This window comes from Culex pipiens, chromosome 1 (assembly GCF_016801865.2).
Source record: "Culex pipiens pallens isolate TS chromosome 1, TS_CPP_V2, whole genome shotgun sequence".
Classification (NCBI taxonomy): Eukaryota; Metazoa; Arthropoda; class Insecta; order Diptera; family Culicidae; genus Culex; species Culex pipiens.
In genome coordinates, this window is record NC_068937.1 from 68,203,116 (window position 1) to 68,229,763 (window position 26,648).

The 26,648-nt window shown below is 30.0% G+C and overlaps 1 protein-coding gene across 5 annotated transcripts in view; it reads left to right on the forward strand.

Annotated features, from left to right (window-relative positions):
* Nucleotides 1-26,648, forward strand: part of LOC120429482 (alpha-actinin, sarcomeric) — a 149,759-nt gene that overhangs the window by 45,077 nt on the left and 78,034 nt on the right. For 2 of the 5 annotated variants that reach the window (XM_039594554.2, XM_039594557.2), the window contains exons 1-2: nt 1,741-1,883; nt 2,113-2,294. In XM_039594554.2, the coding sequence (XP_039450488.1) occupies nt 2,178-2,294 (117 nt within the window). In that variant the 5' untranslated portion in view covers nt 1,741-1,883; nt 2,113-2,177. Of the gene's footprint in view, nt 1-1,740; nt 1,934-2,112; nt 2,295-26,648 lie in introns of those variants that run through there. The other 3 variants (XM_039594556.2, XM_039594555.2, XM_052706619.1) reach the window with 3 other exon arrangements.

A 26,648-nucleotide genomic window follows, 5' to 3' on the forward strand; every position in this document is an offset into this window, starting at 1 on the left:
TTAAAACCTCATGCTCATGAATTAGCGAGCACGGCTTCTGGCTCGCTCGCTCATTCGCAACCCTGCCTCAACGGAACATCGCCAGGGGAATCCGGAACCATCCGGGTTGTGGCCAGTCCGTTTAAAATGTCATTTTTCGTAATTTTATTATGTGATATTGAAAATCGTGAATTTTGACACCAATATTGCCCATATTCATACGGTGCCGCCAATGTCCGCTCAACGGAACATCCCCGCGGGAACCCGGACCAATTTGGATTGTGGCCAGTTCGTTGAAAATGTCAATTTTCATGTGGGTTTTGAAAATCGTGAAATTTAACACCAATATTGCCCACATTCATCGGAGCCGCCAATGTCCCGCCAACGGAACATCCCCCGGGGAACCCGGAACCATCCGGGTTGTGGCCAGTTCGTTGAAAATGTCCATTTTCGTAATTTTCACATGTGTTTTGAAAATCGTGAAGTTCGACACCAATATTGCCCATATCCATACGGTGCAGTCAACGGAACATCCCCGGGGGAATACGGGCCAAAACGGGTTGTGGCCTGTCCAATGAAAATGTCCATCATCAATGTCCAGTTCCGTGGTACCATAAAAAGTCCATTAAAAAAAATCTTGATTTTCCTTTCACTTCAAGCAGATGTCAATAATGCGCGCTACTAGCGGGCGACTAAATTTGGTCACCCGCTGTTCACCCAGGGTCGAGCTGCTATTTTAGGGGCGCGTTTATGAACGACCGGTGTGGGGAAGAGTGATGGTGGAGAGCTTCCAAATCCCTACCGCGCGCGCCCGGAGGAGATGGTCTTAGTGATATTCTTCACCACATCGGAAACATTTGTCATTGATGAACGACTTGTGCTTTTTGAAGCTTCTGAAAAATAAAAAGATTGAAAAATAAGTGTTATTAAAATGAAACTGGATTGAAATTCACCAAAATTCAATAATCTGTCGATTGACTCGTTTTCCAAAGTAATTAGTTATCCAAACTTAGAGAAATTTCAACGATTTAAAAAAAATCTTAATAGGTATATAAAAAAAATTAAAATCAAATTTAACATTTTTGGATTTCAAGCCATTTTAACGTACAATTAATTATCTTGTCAAAAATGGTGAAAAATTTCCTGTAGTTTCAGAGGAATTAACTATGGTATCCTGACTTAGGCAATTTTCCACAATTCAAGTCATTTCTTTAGGGGGTATATCAAAAATGTTTAAAATCAAGTTTGAAATTTTCGGTTTTCAATGAAAGCATTCGCTTTGAGACATAATTTTAGCGCAACATTAATGGAGCATTTCCATTCGAGCAGTTTTTGCTTTTTTCTACAATGTATTTCTTATGGAGCGAGCTGTCAAAAACTACTCGACTGCGGGTGCTCCATTGTCAAAATTGATCAAATTTTCCCATAGATTCAGAGGAATTTGATAAAATACTGTAATACCAAAAGAATATCAAAATGTGGTGTCCGACCATTGTCAAATTCTGCAATTTTGCAATATCAAAACAATACCTTATATTGGTATAATACCAAATTTTGCTCTTGCATTATCCTTAAGACAAATTTTAAAGGGTTCGGGAATACCAAAATTTGGTATTGATACCAGAAAAAGATATTATTACACATTTCACTTGTTATTTACCCATGCTCGGGTAGTTTAAAATTGAATGGAGAATACTGCTAAAAAATATAATAATTTTCGTCATTCCAACATTGCATATACTATTTTCTTCATGTTGTGTTAACGTCTAAATTTTGGGGGACTAGTGCGCAGTCAGCTTTTCGCGAGCAAGGGTAAGAAAATAGCCGATGCGCGAACAGACAATTTTACCACAGTTTCGAGTTTGCTACCAACGCGAGTGGTTTGACGATATTTAGTTCAAGTGGCACGTAATTTTCAAAATTTCGTAATAAGTATTTATTACATTACTGTTCAGTAAGAATGCTGTACAAACGGTTTTGCTTGTTTACTTTTTCATAATGTTTTTACAAAACTTTGATGAGTTTTCACAAAAAGATAGATTTTAAAAATTCAAGCGAAGTTCATTCATTCTCGTCTTACATAACCGTTATTTTTTTTTAATTCTCTCTTTTCATTGAATTTAAATATAAAAGGTGTTGCTGGTGTTTTCGATTGTCGGTTCGTTCTAATCGAAAGCATAAAGATATAAGGAACGAGAATGATGGAAAATGGTGATTACCCCGGTCAATACGACGAAGTGAATTACATGGAGCAAGAAGAAGAGTGGGAGCGTGAAGGTTTGCTGGATCCTGCATGGGAGAAACAACAAAAAAAGGTGAGTGATCTTTTTTAAAACATGTTTATATGAACAAACTTATGCATTCTTTTTTGGAAGTAATAGGCTTTGAATTTTTATTTTGCAATAAATAATATTCCCAAAATGTGTATTGCTTTGAATCAAATAATCGTGATGATAATGATTTCAACTGATCGTTAATATTTGATTGTCAAAACATTATAAACAAATAATGACCATGATATTTTGTGGGTCCTCTCAGCAACCTTACTCTGTGCTGGCACATTTCGTGCATATATTTAGACAGATTTCGTTATAAAAATAACGAAAAATCTTCACTATAGCACAATGATGCTTTTTTTCGAGATTTTTAGTTATAAATACAAAAGTAGATCATGGCTGTAAGCTCGATACTAACATATATATATATATATATATATATATATATATATATATATATATATATATATATAAATGAAAGAGTAGTAAAGCAAATGCGTTACACATTCCCAGCGACTATGTTTATGTTTCTCACACAGAGCAACACAGCCTTGCGCCGTGAATTTTGTGGCCCACGATGTGTCATCTTTCTACTTTTAATTTCTCAGGAACTTAAAATCGATTATCATGCAAAAATAAATTCCAGTTTTTATTTTATATTGAAGGTAGCAAAGATATTGCAAGACTAACTTTTTTAACTTCACTTGAAGTGAATATTAACTGAGTGTTAACATTTCTAAGTTTGATATTTTGAAGATATTTTTAGACGTTAAAGTAGGTAGAAAACACGAATTATCCGTTCATATGTTTCTCTTGCTTTCGTTCGTAGGAGGGCAATGTGCACAATACCGCATATCAAGAATAACTATAAATAAATTTCGCCTGGTGCTATTTTTACTTTTCTCCCAACAGAAACTTCTCAGGGAGCACAAATCTGTGCGAGTCTCAGCACTGAATGAAACGAATTCTTAAGGTGACAACTTCCATCGTTGCCATGTTTTTTCGTTAGACGATATAAAGTTTGCTTCGTTTACAATATTTTCAAACAATTCCTTCTGCAAGTTGATTAGAATACCTAGTTCCTGCACGTGTTCCCACTGAGATCGACTCGAGGCTCGAGCCTAAATTCTTAGTGGGTTGGTAACCTCTTTCTTGTAAAGTTATGAAAATCATCATTAATCAATGATTGTCAACCATGAAAACAATGCTTCAAAAAATTTAGTGAGGTATAGCTCACAATATTCTGATTTATTTTGTTGCATCAATTCGTAAAATTGAACTAAATACAGAACATTTTAGAGGAATGATCGTTTTTCTTTGGAAATGATTGACGGTTTCACTTTTGAGTAGAACGGAGCAAAATACACATGGGGCAAAGATACGCAACAGACATTTTAATACTTAATTTTTATGATGATTAATTACCGATGGTCATTTTTAATTATGGTCATTAGGTGCGTACCTTAGTCACCCTCTACTCTAACCGTATCGATGTTAACATCGTTTCTAACAGGCTTGACCATTTTGTTTAATGCGATTCTGTCAAAAACATTATTTCTAGTGTTAGTTTGCATTAGGCCGTAATCTTCATCACGATCTCTGACACTTTTGATCTCAAATATGGGTCATTCCATCTGAAGCGGAACAGCATTTGAAAATTATCATCTCCGATTCTGCTCAAATTTGGCAGAGCTGTTGAGACTATCAAAACATGCAAAAATCCCGAATTTCATCCAAATCGGACCACCCCCTCCATTTTTGTACCCTCCCAAAAAATCGACTTTTTGGCGATTTTTGAGCGAAACCCCTATATTCAAACGACGATAACTCAGGAACCACAAATCTTAGAGGGTCGGTCTTAGACTCAATTTTGAAGGAAATTTGACGTAGAATCCATTTCCGTGATCAAAATTTAGATTAAAATATGTTTTCCTACCTGTATTGCGCAAATGAAAACTTTGAATCGCCGTATATCAAAACAGCCCTATTTATTTTTTAGATTTGACCTCACCATCGTATTCCCCGTCCAATTTTACTAAGAATCACTTATCGCCAGAATGGAATATGTTTCGTTCCAGAGATATCGAATTTTAAAGTTTTGAGTATTTGAGATTACCTACATCAGCTACACTCGCCGCATATGCTAGAAGCATTAAGTCGTGCTGATCAATAATTACTACCTGGTGTTCTATAAGATGAATTATTTTTATAATTTTATACGATTTTGAGATAATCAATACCTTGAACAATCTATTTTTTGTTCAAGGAATATTTATTGGGTAATTTTGAATGCACTGTTTTTCCTGATATCAGTGTCATTAAACCATATTAGGTAAAATTTGAACTTTTATTATTTATTTGCAAATGCTACAACGCTTTTACAACACAATTAAAAAAAATAACATTTTTCTATTATTTTTATATTTTCCTAATTCCTCATTTCTTCCCACTTTATCAAATTATTTCTTTTATTTGAAGCAAGAACAAATGTAGAGCTGGATGTAGTAGATGAAATAATTCTCATGGGTTCTAGAGCTTTTGCAATGTGCGGTAGTAAAATAGTGCCATTCAGCAATGAACCCCAAAATCTGCCTTACGGTTTGAAAGATTGAGCATGATCATATTAAACCGATTTTTATATTGTGAGGTAGTTTCATCTGAATAATTGATGATTTTTTTTTCAATTCTGGTACATTTAATTTCAAAAACAAAACCATATACTTCTGATACATGTGGACAGCAGCTGTATCGTCTTCCAAGATTTCGAAATGATTGACAAAAAGAGATAATTGTTCGGACGGTGTCGAAATCAACACCACTTAACCTTCCCTTGGTATTAAAAATAATCACACATAAGGTACTGGGGTCCTTTTCGACCCCAAACTTTAAAAAATCGTCAAAAATCCAGTTTTTGACCGATTCCGGTTCTTTTTTTTCTTAATTTGATCTTAATCAGATAATTAATCCGATTAATCTTTGTGATTTTCTTATATTTTTCAGTTTTAAACTTTCCAGAAATCCTCTTGCTTAATCATGCTTCACGAGAGTTTTATTCATGTTAATTCATAATTTTTAACACGATAATGTATCGTACACTTTTTCTTAAGTCACTTAAAGTGTTACTTACAAGAACAATTTCAATTTCCTGCTAGCTCAGCGGAAATTCCATTATGCCCTGTATTGCGTGTCGTTCTTGCTCTGTTCTGTGAGCTAGCACATAAATTCACCGTATACTATTTTTTTTAAATTTAAGATTAATACAGCAGTTTCCCACAATTTTTGCCTAATTTGCTAATGATTAATTGGGATGAAATCTTATTTCAATAAATAAACAGGTAGCAGTTATTGATCAGCGCGCCCGAGTGCTTCTAGCATATGCGGCGAGTGTAGCTAATTTAGGTAATCTCAAATACTTAAAACTTTAAAATTCGATATCTCTGGAACGAAACATATTCCTTTCTGTCGATAAGTGATTCTTATGTAAAATTGGACGGGGAATACGATGGTGAGGTCAAATTTTAAAAATAAATAGGGCTGTTTTGAGATACGGCCATTTAAAGTTTTCAATTGCGCAATACAGGTAGAAAAATATTTTAATCCAAATTTTGATCACGGAAGTGGATTCTACGTCCAATTTCCTTCAAAATTGAGTCTAAGACCGACCTTCTATGATTTGTGGTTCCTGAGCTATCGCCATTTGAATATAGGGACCATCCATAAACCACGTGGACACTTTTTTGGGAATCTGTTACCCCCCCCCCCCCCTTCGTGGACAGTTGTCCATACAAAAAAAAGTTTTTTGTATGGATCGTGAACAATCGCCAAATGTTCAATGTTCAAGTTCTTCTGTAATCTTCTTATTCAGAAAGTGTAAATTTTAAATTCCAATAATTATAACTGAAAGAAGCCAAAAAATGTGGTCCACAAATTTACCTTAAAGTATACTTAGCTGTTTCTTCCCAGATATAAAATTTTATTTCTTTGAAATATTTTTTTTTATTTTTTTTTTTTTAAGGGGCAAGCTTTTTCTCGAGCATAGCAATCCTCATAGTCCGTTTTTTAGACCCTAAGTTAATTTGGCTGTTTAAAGGTAATTTTCAATTTTGGTGTTAATAAGTCATATTGTGTTTCACGTCAACCACAATTTTAAATTCTAGAGATTTTTTTTAAGGGTCCTTTAAGCTTTTGTCTTTTTTCGTTCCTTTTCAAAAAAAAAACTCTAGGATTATATTTTCGGGGAAAAAACTCTCGCGATCTTTGTAAAGTTAATGTCCGCCATTTGTGATCATTCGGGTTTTCCGGATAACTGTAAATTTTTCTTCAATGGGATCGCAGCAACCGGTGCGCGAGGTTGAACTTTTTTTCCGCTCTGCGTCATTTTTCCCAACTTTGGAATTATTCGTCTTGGAGTAAAAGTGAATTTTGTGTTAAAGTCGTCGGGAAGTGAAGCGATTTTCTAACATCCGGCCTGGATGGATCGCGGTGCTGGAGGAGGACGGTTCAATCAAGGACGTGTGCTCGTTCCAGGGTGGCCGTCGAAACTTTCCGGAAGAGCAGGGTGGTGATGGGTTCGACAGGGAAATAGGCAACAACCGGAAGCATGCGGGAACTGGCCCGAATTGGGAAGGTGGCGAGCGCAGAGAGCGAGGCGGTTCTCGGTCACAGCGTGAACGGTCCCCGTCAAGGTAGAAATCTCGCGAGCTAAAGAGAATCGGAGCCGTGGGGCACGGATTACTGCGCCGGCACCGTTTCACGTGGCAAGTTCCCTTAGAAGTGGAAAAGGAGGACGACGGAGGCAAGTGGAAGCAGCCCAAGCGGTAACCGGCATATTTCGCCTCGTGCTTTCCATAGCAAATCTGGTGTCCGCTGTTGTTACAAGCCTCCCGAAGACGTTTGTAGAGAAGCTAACTGGTGAGCTCGTTCTTTTTATGAAACAATAATTCTTTCATATATTCTGACATACACACACATCATTCAAGACAACCACGCCAAATCATTACTATAAAGGAGCGGCCGTAGCTGAATGGTTACGTTGTTCGCATTTTAAGCGAATGGTCCTGGGTTCGATTCCCATCTGCTCCCAACGAGAAAGTTTTAGGAAATATAAATTGAAGCTTTGAATATGAACGAAAAATCGAAGTTGCTCGAGTCGGGGTTCGATTCCCCGTCCTTTGGATTGTTAAGCAAAAATACAAAACACTAAGCCATAACGGCTTGGTGAGCTACGACTGGAATTAAGAACACTGTTACCACTAAAACTATATACGTGCTGGGTCTTTGTCCACTTGACAAGGGCTCGGAAGTTCTAAATAACGTTTGAATCCGATTGATGCAAACGTTCTTTAGGGCGGGGCTTGTCGATTCAAGCTGAGGTACCTCGCGCACGGCTAGCCTGCGTAGAAATGGGTCACCGAAGCTCGGCAGAGCTAACACCATCCAAATGCCTATGCGAGTTATTTGCATGTATAGAATGTAAACTAACTTAAATACATGGAAACAACTCAATTTGTAAGAAGCGACCGCGTGGTCCCGTTTGATTGGTTGCACACACACAACTGTAAATTTTTCTTCAATGAATATTTATAATTGACATTAAAAAGGAAAAAAAAAAGTTGTTTAAGTCGTTATTTATCATATTTCAAAAATCTCGATACAGGGAAATTATATATTATTTGTAAACATGTTAAACTATAATTTTGAGTCCCAAAAAGCTCAAGAAATGATCTTGTATCTGTAGATTCAGAAAACAAAATCAAAAGGTACATATAGTTCCTCCAAATAATAAGGATACTTAAAATAACGTTTCATAGAATAAGTATGAAAACATTGTAAGTAATTTCATTAAGAAAAAACAAATTTATTGCTTTTCCTTTTAAATTATTGCCACTATTGGTATAGTAAAAAACACTCCCGGGTCCCGGGAATTCCCGGGAAATGACCAAATTCAATTCAATTCAATTCAGTTTATTTCTTTAGTTTATCGACTAACTGTAGTTTTGTAAGTGCAGTACAGAGTTTTGGGGGATCCTTTCAGCTGTGTATAAGGCATTTATCACAATGGATGGAAATAAAGTTGGTTGTAAAGGAAACAGAAAACAGGAAAACAACTCACAAAAAACCTGTCACTATTGCTGGGATAGAAGGGGGATAGGAGGAGGAAAAGGGTTTCTTAAAAACTAGATCACAGTATCACGGCACCAAACTCGATATCAGAGTATTCTCTGACATCGTGCAACTCGTCCAAAACCGCTGTAGCAGTTTGCTGGTCCAGGTTTCCAGCGATTCCGTGTTGGCCGCCTCCTCGAGCTCGTCCGTCGGGAAATTAAACGGCAAGTCCAGCATCATTTTCAGGATCTTGTTTTGGCGCGTCTGCAGCTTTTTGCGGCGGGTTGAAGCACAGCTGTGCCAGGCTGGGAATCCGTACGTGAGCGTCGGACGGAAGATGAGCTTGTAGAGCAGAAGTTTGTTGGCGTTGCTCAGCCTTGACCTTCGGCTCACCAGCGGGTAGAGCATCCTCGTCAGCTTGTCACATTTCTGCAACGCGGCGTCGATGTGCTTGTCGTACTTAAGCTTCGGGTCGAGCGCGAGGCCAAGGTACTTGACCTCGTCCGACCAGGGGACTTCGTGGCCCAGTGCCATCATACGTGACTGGGGGAGGAAAGACCAAATTCAACTCTCGATTCCTGGGAAATTGAAAATCTCGAGAATCGTCACCCTCTAGTTCCACCATATTTTTGTCGCGCTTGTCTCCGCGGAGAACGATGTTTTTGATCGCAAAAATTACAGATTAGATCAAATCAATTCTAAAAAGTTCTATGCTAAAAAAGTAAAACATATCATGGTTAAATTATATCTTAAAAATGGTACATCTTTTATGTCAGAAAAAATGTTTAATTTTACCTATAATTATGTGAAAATTTACATCTAGCAGACGCTAGGAAAAAATAACTGTAATCCCAAAACAATATCAAACCGGCGATAGTTATATCTAGCTTACAAATTCCGCGCCCTCCCGAGCAGGGGTAAATAACAAGGGAATACCAAATTTTGGTATTACTTGGGCAAATAACAGGGACCAAAATGTGCCCTGGTTGCCCAGTAATAGAAGGCAAAATACAATGAAATCATACCAAAGTCTTGTATGTGGAAGGGCACAACAATATTAAACCATGTTATTCCAAGGGTAAAATAATACCTCAAAATAAAACCATTTCAATACCAAGTTGAGGTCTTCTTGATTTTGCAACATTGCTTGAATACCAAAACTTGGTATTGCCATGGTTTTATTTTTAGGTATTCCCGCGCCCTTGGAAAATCAGATTTTGGTATACCTGTGGTCTTCCACATACATGATTTTGGTATGATTTCATGGCAACCAAGAGCACATTTTGGTCGCTGGTATTTGTACAAGTAATACCAAAATTTGGTATTTTCATACCATTTTGTAAGTGCAGCAGTTAGTGAAAAAACGGAAATGATCCATATGCAACAGCCAAATCTACTCACCTGATGATTCCATGTTGTTCTTAGTGATATTCTTCACCACATCGAATGCATTTGTCATTGATGAACGGCCTGTGCTTGAAGTTCTTTAAGATTCTGAAAAATAACTAGATTGAAAAATAAGTGTTATTAAAATAAAACTGGATTGAAATTCACCAAAATTCTATAATCTGTCGATTAACTCGTTTTCAAAGTATTTGGTTATCCCAACTTAGAGAAATTTCAACGCTTTTAAAAAAATCTTAGTGGGTATATAAAAAAAAATAATATCAGCTTTAACATTTTTGGGTTTCAAGTCATTTTAGCGCAAAATTAATTATTTCGTCAAAATTTATAAAAAAAAATCCCATAGTTTCAAAGGAATTTGATGAATCCTCTCAATACCAAAATAATACCAAAATGTGCCATCCTGACTTGGAATTTTTTCCACAATTTCAAGTCATTTCTTTAGAGGGTATATAAAAAATGTTAAAAAATCAAGTTTGAAATTTCCAGTTTTCAATTAAAGCATTCGCTTTGAGACATCACTTTAGCGCAAAATTAATTATTTTGTCAAAATTGGTCAAAATTTTCCCATAGTATCAGAGGAATTTGATAAAATACTGTAATACCAAAAGAATACCGAAATGTGGTGTTCGACCAATGACAAATTCTGCAATTTTGCAATATCAAAACAATACCTTAAATTGGTATGATAGCACATTTTGCTCTTGCATAATCCTTAAGACAAATTTTAAAGGGTCCAGGAATACCAAAATTTGGTATTAATACCAGAGAAAGGTATTCATACGCATTTCCCTTGTTATTTACCTATGCTCGGGTAACCCGCACGGCCAACTCGCCGCTGTGAAAACTGGACGATCAAAGCCAATGTAGCTCTATGTGTTCCGTACATTGAATACTGTATTTACTGCATATACGGTACATATACGATATAAGTTTGATAGGTAAGTAAGTTTGATCCACGAGAGCAAAAATTACGAATGTCCATACATTTTTGGCAGATTGCTCAAACGAAACCATAACAACGTTTTTGCCCAGGTATTTAAAAACGTGGGTTTTATAGAAAACCTAGATGTCTGGGTATCAAAAGATCGGAAAAGATCGGTAGGTCAACCCGAGCATGGGTAAATAACAAGGGAAATGCGTAATAATACCTTTCTCTGGTATCAATACCAAATTTTGGTATTCCTGGACCCTTAAAAATTTGTCTTAAGGATTATGCAAGAGCAAAATGTGGTATCATACCAATTTAAGGTATTGTTTTGATATTGCAAAATTGCAGAATTTGTCAATGGTCGAACACCACATTTTGGTATTATTTTGGTATTAAAGTGTTTTACCAAATTCCTCTGAAACTATGGGAAAATTTTGACCAATTTTGACAAAATAATTAATTTTGCGCTAAAATGATGTCTCAAAGCGAATGCTTTCATTCAAAACCGGAAATTTCAAACTTGATTTTAAACATTTTTGATATACCCCCTACAGAAATGACTTGAAATTGTGGAAAATTTTCTAAGTCAGGATGGCACATTTTGGTATTATTTTGGTATTAAATTGTTTTATCAAATTTCTCTGAAACTATGGGAAAATTTTGACCAATTTTGACAAAATAATTAATTTTGCGCTAATGCTTTCATTGAAAACCGGAAATTTCAAACTTGATTTTAAACATTTTTGATATACCCCCTACAGAAATGACTTGACATTGTGGAAAAATTTCTAAGTCAGGATGCCACATTTTGGTATTATTTTGGTATAGAAAGGTTTCATCAATTTTCTCTGAAACTATGGATTTTTTTTAAATTTTTGACGAGATAATTAATTTTGCGCTAAAATGACTTGAAACCCAAAAATGTTAAAGCTGATTTAAATTTTTTTTTGTGATATACCCACTAATATTTTTTTCAAAAGCGTTGAAATTTTTCTAAGTTGGGATAACCAAATACTTTGAAAAACGAGTCAATCAACAGATTATTGAATTTTGGTGAATTTCAATCCAGTTTCATTTTAATAATACTTATTTTTCAGAAGCTTCAAGAACTTCAAGTACAGCCGTTCATCAATGACAAATGCATTCGGTGTGGTGAAGAATATCACTAAAAACAACATGGAATCATCAGGTGAGTAGATTTGGTTGTTGCATAAGGGTCATTTACGTTTTTTTTCACTAACTGCAACTGCTGCACTAAAAATGGTATGAAAATAGCAAATTTTGGTATTACTTGTGCAAATACCAGCGACCAAAATGTGCTTTTGGTTGCCCAGTAATAGATGGTAAAATACCATGAAATCAAACCAATATCATGTTTGTGGAAGACCACAGGAATACCAAAATATGATTTTCCAAGGGCGCGGGAATACCTAAAATTAAAACCATGACAATACCAAGTTTTGGTATTCAAGCAATGTTCAAAAATCCAGAAGACCTCAACTTGGTATTGAAATGATTTTATTTTGTGGTATTATTTTACCTTTGGAATAACATGGTATGGTATTGTTGTGCCCTTCCACATACAAGCTTTTGGTATGATTTCATGGTATTTTACCATCTATTACTGGGCAACCAAGGGCACATTTTGGTCGCTGTTATTTGTCCAAGTAATACCAAAATTTGGTATTCCCGTGTTATTTACCCCTGTTCGGGAACTTGTAAATTGTGGACCGGTTCGGATGCCGGTGGATTTTCCGACGACGTAATTCCGGGTTGGTGCGAAATTCCAACGAAAAATCTATTCTAGCGATACAAAGACCCCCAAAAAGTTGTTATACTCACTCCAGAATGTTTATTTAGCAATTCTATGGTAATATATTGACATTTAGTTAAATTGAAAGTTTGCAAAATTAAGTTTAGATAAGTTTTATATAGAATTTCTAGAGTTTTATAAACTGTTATACTAAGTAATTAGTTAACTTTATATTCAATCCAAAATATTTTTTTAATCAGTCAAGGATATTTGGAGTTGGGAGATTGGATTTATGGTGTAACAGTTGGCCTGTTTGGCAAAAATATTTATTTATTTGTTTGAATGGTAAATGTTATTTACTTACATTTTCAATAAAATCCGTTCAGTCAAACTCCGCTTGCACTTTTCTGTAAAACCTCCGTTGTATTCACCCCGGTAACTCAACCTGTTTTGGACCGATTGCGTTAAGACCCGGAGAGAGACTCTTGAGAGAGATGAGCCGATCTTGAACTACCTCTGTGAGAGAACACCACAGCTAGACCCGAGAACACAGTTGCTAAAAAGGGATGGGGAGTTCGCTACTTCTGTCGCACGCAGTTACCCAGAGAGCGTCAAGGAATGACGTAATTCCGGTCGAACCGCTTGAGCGTCCGTTGCGACCTTCCCTATTCTGAGGACTCCAGGGCTCGTTCTCTTTGTCCCCAGCTATCAACGAGAGTGGAAGTGCGCGTTTTGTACCGCAAGTTTTTGGCTTTTTGTACAAAATGTAATTTAGTATAGTGACGTGTTCCTTATTTGGTCTTCTAATTAAATTTCCGTTTTCGTAGTTTCCCGTTATTTAGTCGTGTGTGCGCTAGTGCTTGAAATTGTTTAAATTGTGTGCGAACAGGAGAAAAGGTAATTGTGCTCAATAGGACACCGTGCATGTGCTCATGGAATTTCTCCGAACAGCATTCGCCGTTAGCAACAGCGCTAACCATCCCGCAGCTGCACGAGCAGCACCAGCCCAGCAGCAGCGCGAACACACGAGCAGCAGAAGCAGCAGAGGAAAACGGAGACGAAGTTCCCCGCGCACCGTACTTCTCGTTGTCGCCGTACGTCACCAGGCGAAGCACGAGGACGAAGAGCGTGAGCGCACGCTAGGCGGCGATCCGTCACCACATCGCCCCGGTGAAGAAGGGAGGGTCCCTGAACCACCACACGAGGACAGCGGAGAACGTTAGTCCCGGTCGGAGTCAACCCTAAGGCCGGAGCTTCCTGTCCGGTTGCGAGCACCTGACAGCCGCGGAACCGGGAAACGTCTGAACCGGCCCGAGCCACCCCGTAAGGCCGAGTCCCGCGCATTCCGGTCAGCTATTCATCAGCTGACGGCCACGTGTCGTCCCTGAGCTGAGCAACCAGCCACCAGCAGCAGAGAACAACAGCAGCAACAAGATCATCATTCGGTGAGTCCGTTCTTTTTGCACTGGAAGAAGCACGTCCCTAGCTGACGTAGCGAGGTTTTTGCCGGCCTAGTGCCGAGGCGGCAGACGCGAGTCCGCCTTTCTCGGACGCGTCCAAAGTTTGAAGTTCGAACTTTAATCCCACGCGTTTCTACGCCACACGTGGATGACCCCCAAAATCTAAACGCGCGCGCGCGCAATTTCGAAGCAGAAGCCGATTTGGATCAGCTGATTGCTGGAAGATGGGAAGAGCACATGAGCACGGTTAGGGAAACAGACAGAAGTAAAGATAATACGCACACACGCAAAGTAGGTAGAAGTTAGAAAACACGAAGATGGCCATTCCTTTGTGGACCACTGATCAGTGAGGTACTCCTGGATATTAGCTCCTGAAAAGTGCTTAAAAAGTGCAAAAAATCATCACGGCAAGAAAAAGAGGCGGTCCTCACCAGAAGAATCGGCAGATTTGAAGAAGCTAAAGAATGTCGAAGCGCTACCTGCAAAGCCAGGCAGTTTGAGCAAGGACGCTCAAAATTCGTCTGGAAACCAGTTCGCTACCCTCCCTGTGGACTTGAGCGAGAAGGAAGAATTTGAACGACGGGAAAAGTTGCCACCCATTTTTGTGAAAACATCGTCATCGGATTCGGTGCGAAAGTGGCTGACCGGGTTTATCAAATCTAGTGCTTTACAAGCTTCCATTCCCTTGTGTGCTGATGGACTCCAAATTCTGCTACCTACCAGAAAGGATTACAACTACGTTCGGGATTTCCTGAACAACACCAAGATTGAATACTGCAGCCATGACGATCCAGGTAAACGCCCCATGAAACAGGTCCTCCGAGGCCTGTACGACATGGATGTGAGTGTGCTGAAAGAAGAGCTCAAAACTCTTAAGTTGAACGTGATCGAAGTCTTCAAGATGACGAGACACAATAAGGACATCAAGTATCGTGATCAACTGTACCTGGTTCATCTCGAGAAAGGATCGACATCGCCGTCTGAGCTGAAAGCAGTTCGGGCAATTTTCAACATCATCGTGACTTGGGAACGTTATCGTCCAGTGCACCGTGACGTGACGCAATGTTCGAACTGCTTGCAGTTTGGACATGGTGGAAGGAACTGTTTCATCAAGAGTCGTTGTGCAACCTGCGGAGGTGAGCACAAAACACAAGCTTGCGAAACAATCAACGAGAACATCGAAGCGAAATACTTCAATTGCGGCGGCGACCATTCTACCAAGAATCGGAGCTGCCCAAAACGTGCTGAGTTTGTAAAAAATCGGCAACAAGCGACGACGAGGCACCAACTAAATCGTCGCAGAACACCACCAGCATACACGGACGTGGATTTTCCTGCTTTGGCGTCGCCAGTAGCAGGATCTGTTCGAGTGGTTCCAAATCTGCAGCCATTGCCGTTGAATCAGCGGCAAAAAGTTGCAGAGAATACAACACCTCCTGGCTTCAGTCAGCAACCGAGGGAAAACCAACCAGCATCAACGGGTGAAAGCAGTAGTAACCTGTTTTCACCGCAAGAACTTCTAAACATTTTCATCGAGATGACAACAACTCTGCGTGGGTGCAAAACACGCCAGGAACAAGTAAGAACGCTTGGAGCATTCATCTTAAAATACAGTTCGTGGCTTACTCGTTCTAGTGATTTTGGTTTCGTTTAGTGGCAGTTCTCGGTGATCTAGCTGGTTCGATCCTGAATCCAAAATGGGCTCGTCTTTCAAAAGAGTCTCGACCGGGCAAACAAACATGGCGTGCGATCTCCCTTTGGGAGTGGCGCATAAATCCCACGCTCACCAGATCGACTAGCAACGGTTACAATGGTGATTTGTCAACAAATAACTTTATTTATGTTAATTTTTCAAAAGGTGTACAAACTTTTTTTGCACCTTTTTTTATTTTTGTAATGGTATTTGTTATATAACTTTTTATAGAAAACATCTCTTAGAAAACAGTTGATTTGATTAAATAAACAAAACAAATTAAGTTATTTTATATCAGGGATGCTCAAAGTTTTTGGAGGCCGGGCCAAATTTACAAAAAAAAAGTTATAAAAAAATAAATCACGTTAGTTTAATTTAACAGATTAAATTTCTGTATTTAAAAAAAATCAATTCAAAATAATAGAAACCACAAAATAACGGTTTTTTATCGGTATTGTTGGTTTTATTGTTTCAGGCATTTGAATGAATTTTTTTCAGCTTTGAAAAAAAAAATAAAGTTTTGTTTTTATATTTCGAAAATGGTGACATTACATGTTGAACAATTCATCTAAAGGCGTAATTTTATCTATAAGTTAAGTGTGGCTAATAAAAATTGTTGAGAGCCAGAATTTCAACATTTATTTTATCGAAAATTTACTAAAATTTAAGTTATTTTTATTAGGAAAAAAAAAAAGCAAAGTAATCCACTTTAACGACCCCCGGGTCTTTTGTGGTCTCTGTTGCAAGTTTCTGCTCATTTCTAGGCGTCCGAAGGTTATGTGTGGTGAGTCACCCAAAACCTCTTTTACGCAAATGGACCGACGTTTTACTTCCCCATCCGATAGAAGGCGTGGTCAGGCAAATCTCGTCTCGAAAAATGCCACTGGGTCCGTCTGGGATTGAACCCAGGCCATACTGGGATTTAGAGGCTACCACGCTAACCACTAAACCACCGGACCCGCATTTTTATTAGGAATGCATATTTAATTAATTTCAGCAGCAAAGCAATCCACTTCCCCATCCGATAGAAGACCAGGAGGATAAGGCGGGAATCGAACCCGCGCCCAATAGCAACTTAAGGATCGGCAGCCGAAGCCGCTAACCACCGCGCCACGAGGCCCTCTTAATTTCAGCTGATTGCACTTAATTTTTTTATTTTAAGTTTTGAAGTTTTTTAAAAATATATGTTTGCTCCTGGTTTTTCGAGCCATTTTTACGGCCGAGTCAGGGAAACTGTTTTTCAAAATCATCTATTGGTGAAAATTGATATTATCTCATTTCAATGGGGTGCTTAAAGTTTTTGAATGGCGGACCAAATTTGATGCTAACATGAGCTTGCCGGCCAAATGTGAAAAATACATGTATCAGCTGAAGTTTTTTATTTTTAAATTTGAGATATTTTTTGACATTGTCATTTCAATATTATAGAACAAAAACATACATTTTTCCAACAAATTTGATTATTGAAATCTACTGTATCAAAAAATATTTTTTCTTAAGCTTCTAATTTCAATATTCATGCCTCAACATACATTGAAATCAGGTTATACAATATATATTTTAAAACTTACAATAATGGAGTAGTATTTTTTTCATAATGCTATTGCTGCAAATTGATTTTTCAATAAATATTCCTCCAATTTCAATACATTTTGGTCTGCTTGGACCAGAAGTTAGGCACGCAGATTCGTAACCCAGATGTCACTAGTGTGAATCCCGATGTAGAAGGTTTCTAAGGGCATCTCCACCGCAGAGATCTAATTGCGTGGCAAACCTATCGGTTGGATCCCCAGTTTTAGCTTTGCTAGCTAATACACGTTTCCGCACCGCTGGGAGCTGATTTGGCTACTGAATCAAGCCCACCGCGGGGATCTAATTTATTCATTTTCCAATTTTAGCCGTTTTGTTGACCAAAATCAATGAAACTATGTTCTAGTATGATAGAACATGCTTCCAATTGCATTATATGTCCTAATTGTTTGCTTACATCTATAAAATATCATTTTCAAATTTTTAAAAGAGTTCATCCGATTTCTTGAAATTCTTGAATTCTTAAATTCTTAAATTCTTAAATTCTTAAATTCTTAAATTCTTAAATTCTTAAATTCTTAAATTCTTAAATTCTTAAATTCTTAAATTCTTAAATTCTTAAATTCTTAAATTCTTAAATTCTTAAATTCTTAAATTCTTAAATTCTTAAATTCTTAAATTCTTAAATTCTTAAATTCTTAAATTCTTAAATTCTTAAATTCTTAAATTCTTAAATTCTTAAATTCTTAAATTCTTAAATTCTTAAATTCTTAAATTCTTAAATTCTTAAATTCTTAAATTCTTAAATTCTTAAATTCTTAAATTCTTAAATTCTTAAATTCTTAAATTCTTAAATTCTTAAATTCTTAAATTCTTAAATTCTTAAATTCTTAAATTCTTAAATTCTTAAATTCTTAAATTCTTAAATTCTTAAATTCTTAAATTCTTAAATTCTTAAATTCTTAAATTCTTAAATTCTTAAATTCTTAAATTCTTAAATTCTTAAATTCTTAAATTCTTAAATTCTTAAATTCTTAAATTCTTAAATTCTTAAATTCTTAAATTCTTAAATTCTTAAATTCTTAAATTCTTAAATTCTTAAATTCTTAAATTCTTAAATTCTTAAATTCTTAAATTCTTAAATTCTTAAATTCTTAAATTCTTAAATTCTTAAATTCTTAAATTCTTAAATTCTTAAATTCTTAAATTCTTAAATTCTTAAATTCTTAAATTCTTAAATTCTTAAATTCTTAAATTCTTAAATTCTTAAATTCTTAAATTCTTAAATTCTTAAATTCTTAAATTCTTAAATTCTTAAATTCTTAAATTCTTAAATTCTTAAATTCTTAAATTCTTAAATTCTTAAATTCTTAAATTCTTAAATTCTTAAATTCTTAAATTCTTAAATTCTTAAATTCTTAAATTCTTAAATTCTTAAATTCTTAAATTCTTAAATTCTTAAATTCTTAAATTCTTAAATTCTTAAATTCTTAAATTCTTAAATTCTTAAATTCTTAAATTCTTAAATTCTTAAATTCTTAAATTCTTAAATTCTTAAATTCTTAAATTCTTAAATTCTTAAATTCTTAAATTCTTAAATTCTTAAATTCTTAAATTCTTAAATTCTTAAATTCTTAAATTCTTAAATTCTTAAATTCTTAAATTCTTAAATTCTTAAATTCTTAAATTCTTAAATTCTTAAATTCTTAAATTCTTAAATTCTTAAATTCTTAAATTCTTAAATTCTTAAATTCTTAAATTCTTAAATTCTTAAATTCTTAAATTCTTAAATTCTTAAATTCTTAAATTCTTAAATTCTTAAATTCTTAAATTCTTAAATTCTTAAATTCTTAAATTCTTAAATTCTTAAATTCTTAAATTCTTAAATTCTTAAATTCTTAAATTCTTAAATTCTTAAATTCTTAAATTCTTAAATTCTTAAATTCTTAAATTCTTAAATTCTTAAATTCTTAAATTCTTAAATTCTTAAATTCTTAAATTCTTAAATTCTTAAATTCTTAAATTCTTAAATTCTTAAATTCTTAAATTCTTAAATTCTTAAATTCTTAAATTCTTAAATTCTTAAATTCTTAAATTCTTAAATTCTTAAATTCTTAAATTCTTAAATTCTTAAATTCTTAAATTCTTAAATTCTTAAATTCTTAAATTCTTAAATTCTTAAATTCTTAAATTCTTAAATTCTTAAATTCTTAAATTCTTAAATTCTTAAATTCTTAAATTCTTAAATTCTTAAATTCTTAAATTCTTAAATTCTTAAATTCTTAAATTCTTAAATTCTTAAATTCTTAAATTCTTAAATTCTTAAATTCTTAAATTCTTAAATTCTTAAATTCTTAAATTCTTAAATTCTTAAATTCTTAAATTCTTAAATTCTTAAATTCTTAAATTCTTAAATTCTTAAATTCTTAAATTCTTAAATTCTTAAATTCTTAAATTCTTAAATTCTTAAATTCTTAAATTCTTAAATTCTTAAATTCTTAAATTCTTAAATTCTTAAATTCTTAAATTCTTAAATTCTTAAATTCTTAAATTCTTAAATTCTTAAATTCTTAAATTCTTAAATTCTTAAATTCTTAAATTCTTAAATTCTTAAATTCTTAAATTCTTAAATTCTTAAATTCTTAAATTCTTAAATTCTTAAATTCTTAAATTCTTAAATTCTTAAATTCTTAAATTCTTAAATTCTTAAATTCTTAAATTCTTAAATTCTTAAATTCTTAAATTCTTAAATTCTTAAATTCTTAAATTCTTAAATTCTTAAATTCTTAAATTCTTAAATTCTTAAATTCTTAAATTCTTAAATTCTTAAATTCTTAAATTCTTAAATTCTTAAATTCTTAAATTCTTAAATTCTTAAATTCTTAAATTCTTAAATTCTTAAATTCTTAAATTCTTAAATTCTTAAATTCTTAAATTCTTAAATTCTTAAATTCTTAAATTCTTAAATTCTTAAATTCTTAAATTCTTAAATTCTTAAATTCTTAATTCTTAAATTCTTAAATTCTTAAATTCTTAAATTCTTAAATTCTTAAATTCTTAAATTCTTAAATTCTTAAATTCTTAAATTCTTAAATTCTTAAATTCTTAAATTCTTAAATTCTTAAATTCTTAAATTCTTAAATTCTTAAATTCTTAAATTCTTAAATTCTTAAATTCTTAAATTCTTAAATTCTTAAATTCTTAAATTCTTAAATTCTTAAATTCTTAAATTCTTAAATTCTTAAATTCTTAAATTCTTAAATTCTTAAATTCTTAAATTCTTAAATTCTTAAATTCTTAAATTCTTAAATTCTTAAATTCTTAAATTCTTAAATTCTTAAATTCTTAAATTCTTAAATTCTTAAATTCTTAAATTCTTAAATTCTTAAATTCTTAAATTCTTAAATTCTTAAATTCTTAAATTCTTAAATTCTTAAATTCTTAAATTCTTAAATTCTTAAATTCTTAAATTCTTAAATTCTTAAATTCTTAAATTCTTAAATTCTTAAATTCTTAAATTCTTAAATTCTTAAATTCTTAAATTCTTAAATTCTTAAATTCTTAAATTCTTAAATTCTTAAATTCTTAAATTCTTAAATTCTTAAATTCTTAAATTCTTAAATTCTTAAATTCTTAAATTCTTAAATTCTTAAATTCTTAAATTCTTAAATTCTTAAATTCTTAAATTCTTAAATTCTTAAATTCTTAAATTCTTAAATTCTTAAATTCTTAAATTCTTAAATTCTTAAATTCTTAAATTCTTAAATTCTTAAATTCTTAAATTCTTAAATTCTTAAATTCTTAAATTCTTAAATTCTTAAATTCTTAAATTCTTAAATTCTTAAATTCTTAAATTCTTAAATTCTTAAATTCTTAAATTCTTAAATTCTTAAATTCTTAAATTCTTAAATTCTTAAATTCTTAAATTCTTAAATTCTTAAATTCTTAAATTCTTAAATTCTTAAATTCTTAAATTCTTAAATTCTTAAATTCTTAAATTCTTAAATTCTTAAATTCTTAAATTCTTAAATTCTTAAATTCTTAAATTCTTAAATTCTTAAATTCTTAAATTCTTAAATTCTTAAATTCTTAAATTCTTAAATTCTTAAATTCTTAAATTCTTAAATTCTTAAATTCTTAAATTCTTAAATTCTTAAATTCCTAAATTCCTAAATTCCTAAATTCCTAAATTCCTAAATTCCTAAATTCCTAAATTCCTAAATTCCTAAATTCCTAAATTCCTAAATTCCTAAATTCCTAAATTCCTAAATTCCTAAATTCCTAAATTCCTAAATTCCTAAATTCCTAAATTCCTAAATTCCTAAATTCCTAAATTCCTAAATTCCTAAATTCCTAAATTCCTAAATTCCTAAATTCCTAAATTCCTAAATTCCTAAATTCCTAAATTCCTAAATTCCTAAATTCCTAAATTCCTAAATTCCTAAATTCCTAAATTCCTAAATTCCTAAATTCCTAAATTCCTAAATTCCTAAATTCCTAAATTCCTAAATTCCTAAATTCCTAAATTCCTAAATTCCTAAATTCCTAAATTCCTAAATTCCTAAATTCCTAAATTCCTAAATTCCTAAATTCCTAAATTCCTAAATTCCTAAATTCCTAAATTCCTAAATTCCTAAATTCCTAAATTCCTAAATTCCTAAATTCCTAAATTCCTAAATTCCTAAATTCCTAAATTCCTAAATTCCTAAATTCCTAAATTCCTAAATTCCTAAATTCCTAAATTCCTAAATTCCTAAATTCCTAAATTCCTAAATTCCTAAATTCCTAAATTCCTAAATTCCTAAATTCCTAAATTCCTAAATTCCTAAATTCCTAAATTCCTAAATTCCTAAATTCCTAAATTCCTAAATTCCTAAATTCCTAAATTCCTAAATTCCTAAATTCCTAAATTCCTAAATTCCTAAATTCCTAAATTCCTAAATTCCTAAATTCCTAAATTCCTAAATTCCTAAATTCCTAAATTCCTAAATTCCTAAATTCCTAAATTCCTAAATTCCTAAATTCCTAAATTCTTAAATTCTTAAATTCTTAAATTCTTAAATTCTTAAATTCTTAAATTCTTAAATTCTTAAATTCTTAAATTCTTAAATTCTTAAATTCTTAAATTCTTAAATTCTTAAATTCTTAAATTCTTAAATTCTTAAATTCTTAAATCTTAAATTCTTAAATTCTTAAATTCTTAAATTCTTAAATTCTTAAATTCTTAAATTCTTAAATTCCTTAAATTCTTAAATTCTTAAATTATTAAATTCTTAAATTCTTAAATTCTTAAATTCTTAAATTCTTAAATTCTAAATAAATTCTTAAATTCTTAAATTCTTAAATTCTTAAATTCTTAAATTCTTAAATTCTTAAATTCTTAAATTCTTAAATTCTTAAATTTCTTAAATTCTTAAATTCTTAAATTCTTAAATTCTTAAATTCTTAAATTCTTAAATTCTTAAATTCTTAAATTCTTAAATTCTTAAATTCTTAAATTCTTAAATTCTTAAATTCTTAAATTCTTAAATTCTTAAATTCTTAAATTCTTAAATTCTTAAATTCTTAAATTCTTAAATTCTTAAATTCTTAAATTCTTAAATTCTTAAATTCTTAAATTCTTAAATTCTTAAATTCTTAAATTCTTAAATTCTTAAATTCTTAAATTCTTAAATTCTTAAATTCTTAAATTCTTAAATTCTTAAATTCTTAAATTCTTAAATTCTTAATTCTTAAATTCTTAAATTCTTAAATTCTTAAATTCTTAAATTCTTAAATTCTTAAATTCTTAAATTCTTAAATTCTTAAATTCTTAAATTCTTAAATTCTTAAATTCTTAAATTCTTAAATTCTTAAATTCTTAAATTCTTAAATTCTTAAATTCTTAAATTCTTAAATTCTTAAATTCTTAAATTCTTAAATCTTAAATTCTTAAATTCTTAAATTCTTAAATTCTTAAATTCTTAAATTCTTAAATTCTTAAATTCTTAAATTCTTAAATTCTTAAATTCTTAAATTCTTAAATTCTTAAATTCTTAAATTCTTAAATTCTTAAATTCTTAAATTCTTAAATTCTTAAATTCTTAAATTCTTAAATTCTTAAATTCTTAAATTCTTAAATTCTTAAATTCTTAAATTCTTAAATTCTTAAATTCTTAAATTCTTAAATTCTTAAATTCTTAAATTCTTAAATTCTTAAATTCTTAAATTCTTAAATTCTTAAATTCTTAAATTCTTAAATTCTTAAATTCTTAAATTCTTAAATTCTTAAATTCTTAAATTCTTAAATTCTTAAATTCTTAAATTCTTAAATTCTTAAATTCTTAAATTCTTAAATTCTTAAATTCTTAAATTCTTAAATTCTTAAATTCTTAAATTCTTAAATTCTTAAATTCTTAAATTCTTAAATTCTTAAATTCTTAAATTCTTAAATTCTTAAATTCTTAAATTCTTAAATTCTTAAATTCTTAAATTCTTAAATTCTTAAATTCTTAAATTCTTAAATTCTTAAATTCTTAAATTCTTAAATTCTTAAATTCTTAAATTCTTAAATTCTTAAATTCTTAAATTCTTAAATTCTTAAATTCTTAAATTCTTAAATTCTTAAATTCTTAAATTCTTAAATTCTTAAATTCTTAAATTCTTAAATTCTTAAATTCTTAAATTCTTAAATTCTTAAATTCTTAAATTCTTAAATTCTTAAATTCTTAAATTCTTAAATTCTTAAATTCTTAAATTCTTAAATTCTTAAATTCTTAAATTCTTAAATTCTTAAATTCTTAAATTCTTAAATTCTTAAATTCTTAAATTCTTAAATTCTTAAATTCTTAAATTCTTAAATTCTTAAATTCTTAAATTCTTAAATTCTTAAATTCTTAAATTCTTAAATTCTTAAATTCTTAAATTCTTAAATTCTTAAATTCTTAAATTCTTAAATTCTTAAATTCTTAAATTCTTAAATTCTTAAATTCTTAAATTCTTAAATTCTTAAATTCTTAAATTCTTAAATTCTTAAATTCTTAAATTCTTAAATTCTTAAATTCTTAAATTCTTAAATTCTTAAATTCTTAAATTCTTAAATTCTTAAATTCTTAAATTCTTAAATTCTTAAATTCTTAAATTCTTAAATTCTTAAATTCTTAAATTCTTAAATTCTTAAATTCTTAAATTCTTAAATTCTTAAATTCTTAAATTCTTAAATTCTTAAATTCTTAAATTCTTAAATTCTTAAATTCTTAAATTCTTAAATTCTTAAATTCTTAAATTCTTAAATTCTTAAATTCTTAAATTCTTAAATTCTTAAATTCTTAAATTCTTAAATTCTTAAATTCTTAAATTCTTAAATTCTTAAATTCTTAAATTCTTAAATTCTTAAATTCTTAAATTCTTAAATTCTTAAATTCTTAAATTCTTAAATTCTTAAATTCTTAAATTCTTAAATTCTTAAATTCTTAAATTCTTAAATTCTTAAATTCTTAAATTCTTAAATTCTTAAATTCTTAAATTCTTAAATTCTTAAATTCTTAAATTCTTAAATTCTTAAATTCTTAAATTCTTAAATTCTTAAATTCTTAAATTCTTAAATTCTTAAATTCTTAAATTCTTAAATTCTTAAATTCTTAAATTCTTAAATTCTTAAATTCTTAAATTCTTAAATTCTTAAATTCTTAAATTCTTAAATTCTTAAATTCTTAAATTCTTAAATTCTTAAATTCTTAAATTCTTAAATTCTTAAATTCTTAAATTCTTAAATTCTTAAATTCTTAAATTCTTAAATTCTTAAATTCTTAAATTCTTAAATTCTTAAATTCTTAAATTCTTAAATTCTTAAATTCTTAAATTCTTAAATTCTTAAATTCTTAAATTCTTAAATTCTTAAATTCTTAAATTCTTAAATTCTTAAATTCTTAAATTCTTAAATTCTTAAATTCTTAAATTCTTAAATTCTTAAATTCTTAAATTCTTAAATTCTTAAATTCTTAAATTCTTAAATTCTTAAATTCTTAAATTCTTAAATTCTTAAATTCTTAAATTCTTAAATTCTTAAATTCTTAAATTCTTAAATTCTTAAATTCTTAAATTCTTAAATTCTTAAATTCTTAAATTCTTAAATTCTTAAATTCTTAAATTCTTAAATTCTTAAATTCTTAAATTCTTAAATTCTTAAATTCTTAAATTCTTAAATTCTTAAATTCTTAAATTCTTAAATTCTTAAATTCTTAAATTCTTAAATTCTTAAATTCTTAAATTCTTAAATTCTTAAATTCTTAAATTCTTAAATTCTTAAATTCTTAAATTCTTAAATTCTTAAATTCTTAAATTCTTAAATTCTTAAATTCTTAAATTCTTAAATTCTTAAATTCTTAAATTCTTAAATTCTTAAATTCTTAAATTCTTAAATTCTTAAATTCTTAAATTCTTAAATTCTTAAATTCTTAAATTCTTAAATTCTTAAATTCTTAAATTCTTAAATTCTTAAATTCTTAAATTCTTAAATTCTTAAATTCTTAAATTCTAAATTCTTAAATTCTTAAATTCTTAAATTCTTAAATTCTTAAATTCTTAAATTCTTAAATTCTTAAATTCTTAAATTCTTAAATTCTTAAATTCTTAAATTCTTAAATTCTTAAATTCTTAAATTCTTAAATTCTTAAATTCTTAAATTCCTAAATTCTTAAATTCTTAAATTCTTAAATTCTTAAATTCTTAAATTCTTAAATTCTTAAATTCTTAAATTCTTAAATTCCTAAATTCTAAAATTCTAAAATTCTAAAATTCTTAAATTCTTAAATTCTTAAATTCTTAAATTCTTAAATTCCTAAATTCTTAAATTCTTAAATTCTTAAATTCTTAAATTCCTAAATTCTTAAATTCTTAAATTCTTAAATTCTTAAATTCTTAAATTCTTAAATTCTTAAATTCTTAAATTCTTAAATTCTTAAATTCTTAAATTCTTAAATTCTTAAATTCTTAAATTCCTAAATTCTTAAATTCTTAAATTCCTAAATTCTTAAATTCTTAAATTCTTAAATTCTTAAATTCTTAAATTCCTAAATTCCTAAATTCCTAAATTCCTAAATTCCTAAATTCCTAAATTCCTAAATTCCTAAATTCTTAAATTCCTAAATTCCTAAATTCCTAAATTCCTAAATTCCTAAATTCCTAAATTCCTAAATTCCTAAATTCCTAAATTCCTAAATTCCTAAATTCCTAAATTCCTAAATTCCTAAATTCCTAAATTCCTAAATTCCTAAATTCCTAAATTCCTAAATTCCTAAATTCCTAAATTCCTAAATTCCTAAATTCCTAAATTCCTAAATTCCTAAATTCCTAAATTCCTAAATTCCTAAATTCCTAAATTCCTAAATTCCTAAATTCCTAAATTCCTAAATTCCTAAATTCCTAAATTCCTAAATTCCTAAATTCCTAAATTCCTAAATTCCTAAATTCCTAAATTCCTAAATTCCTAAATTCCTAAATTCCTAAATTCCTAAATTCCTAAATTCCTAAATTCCTA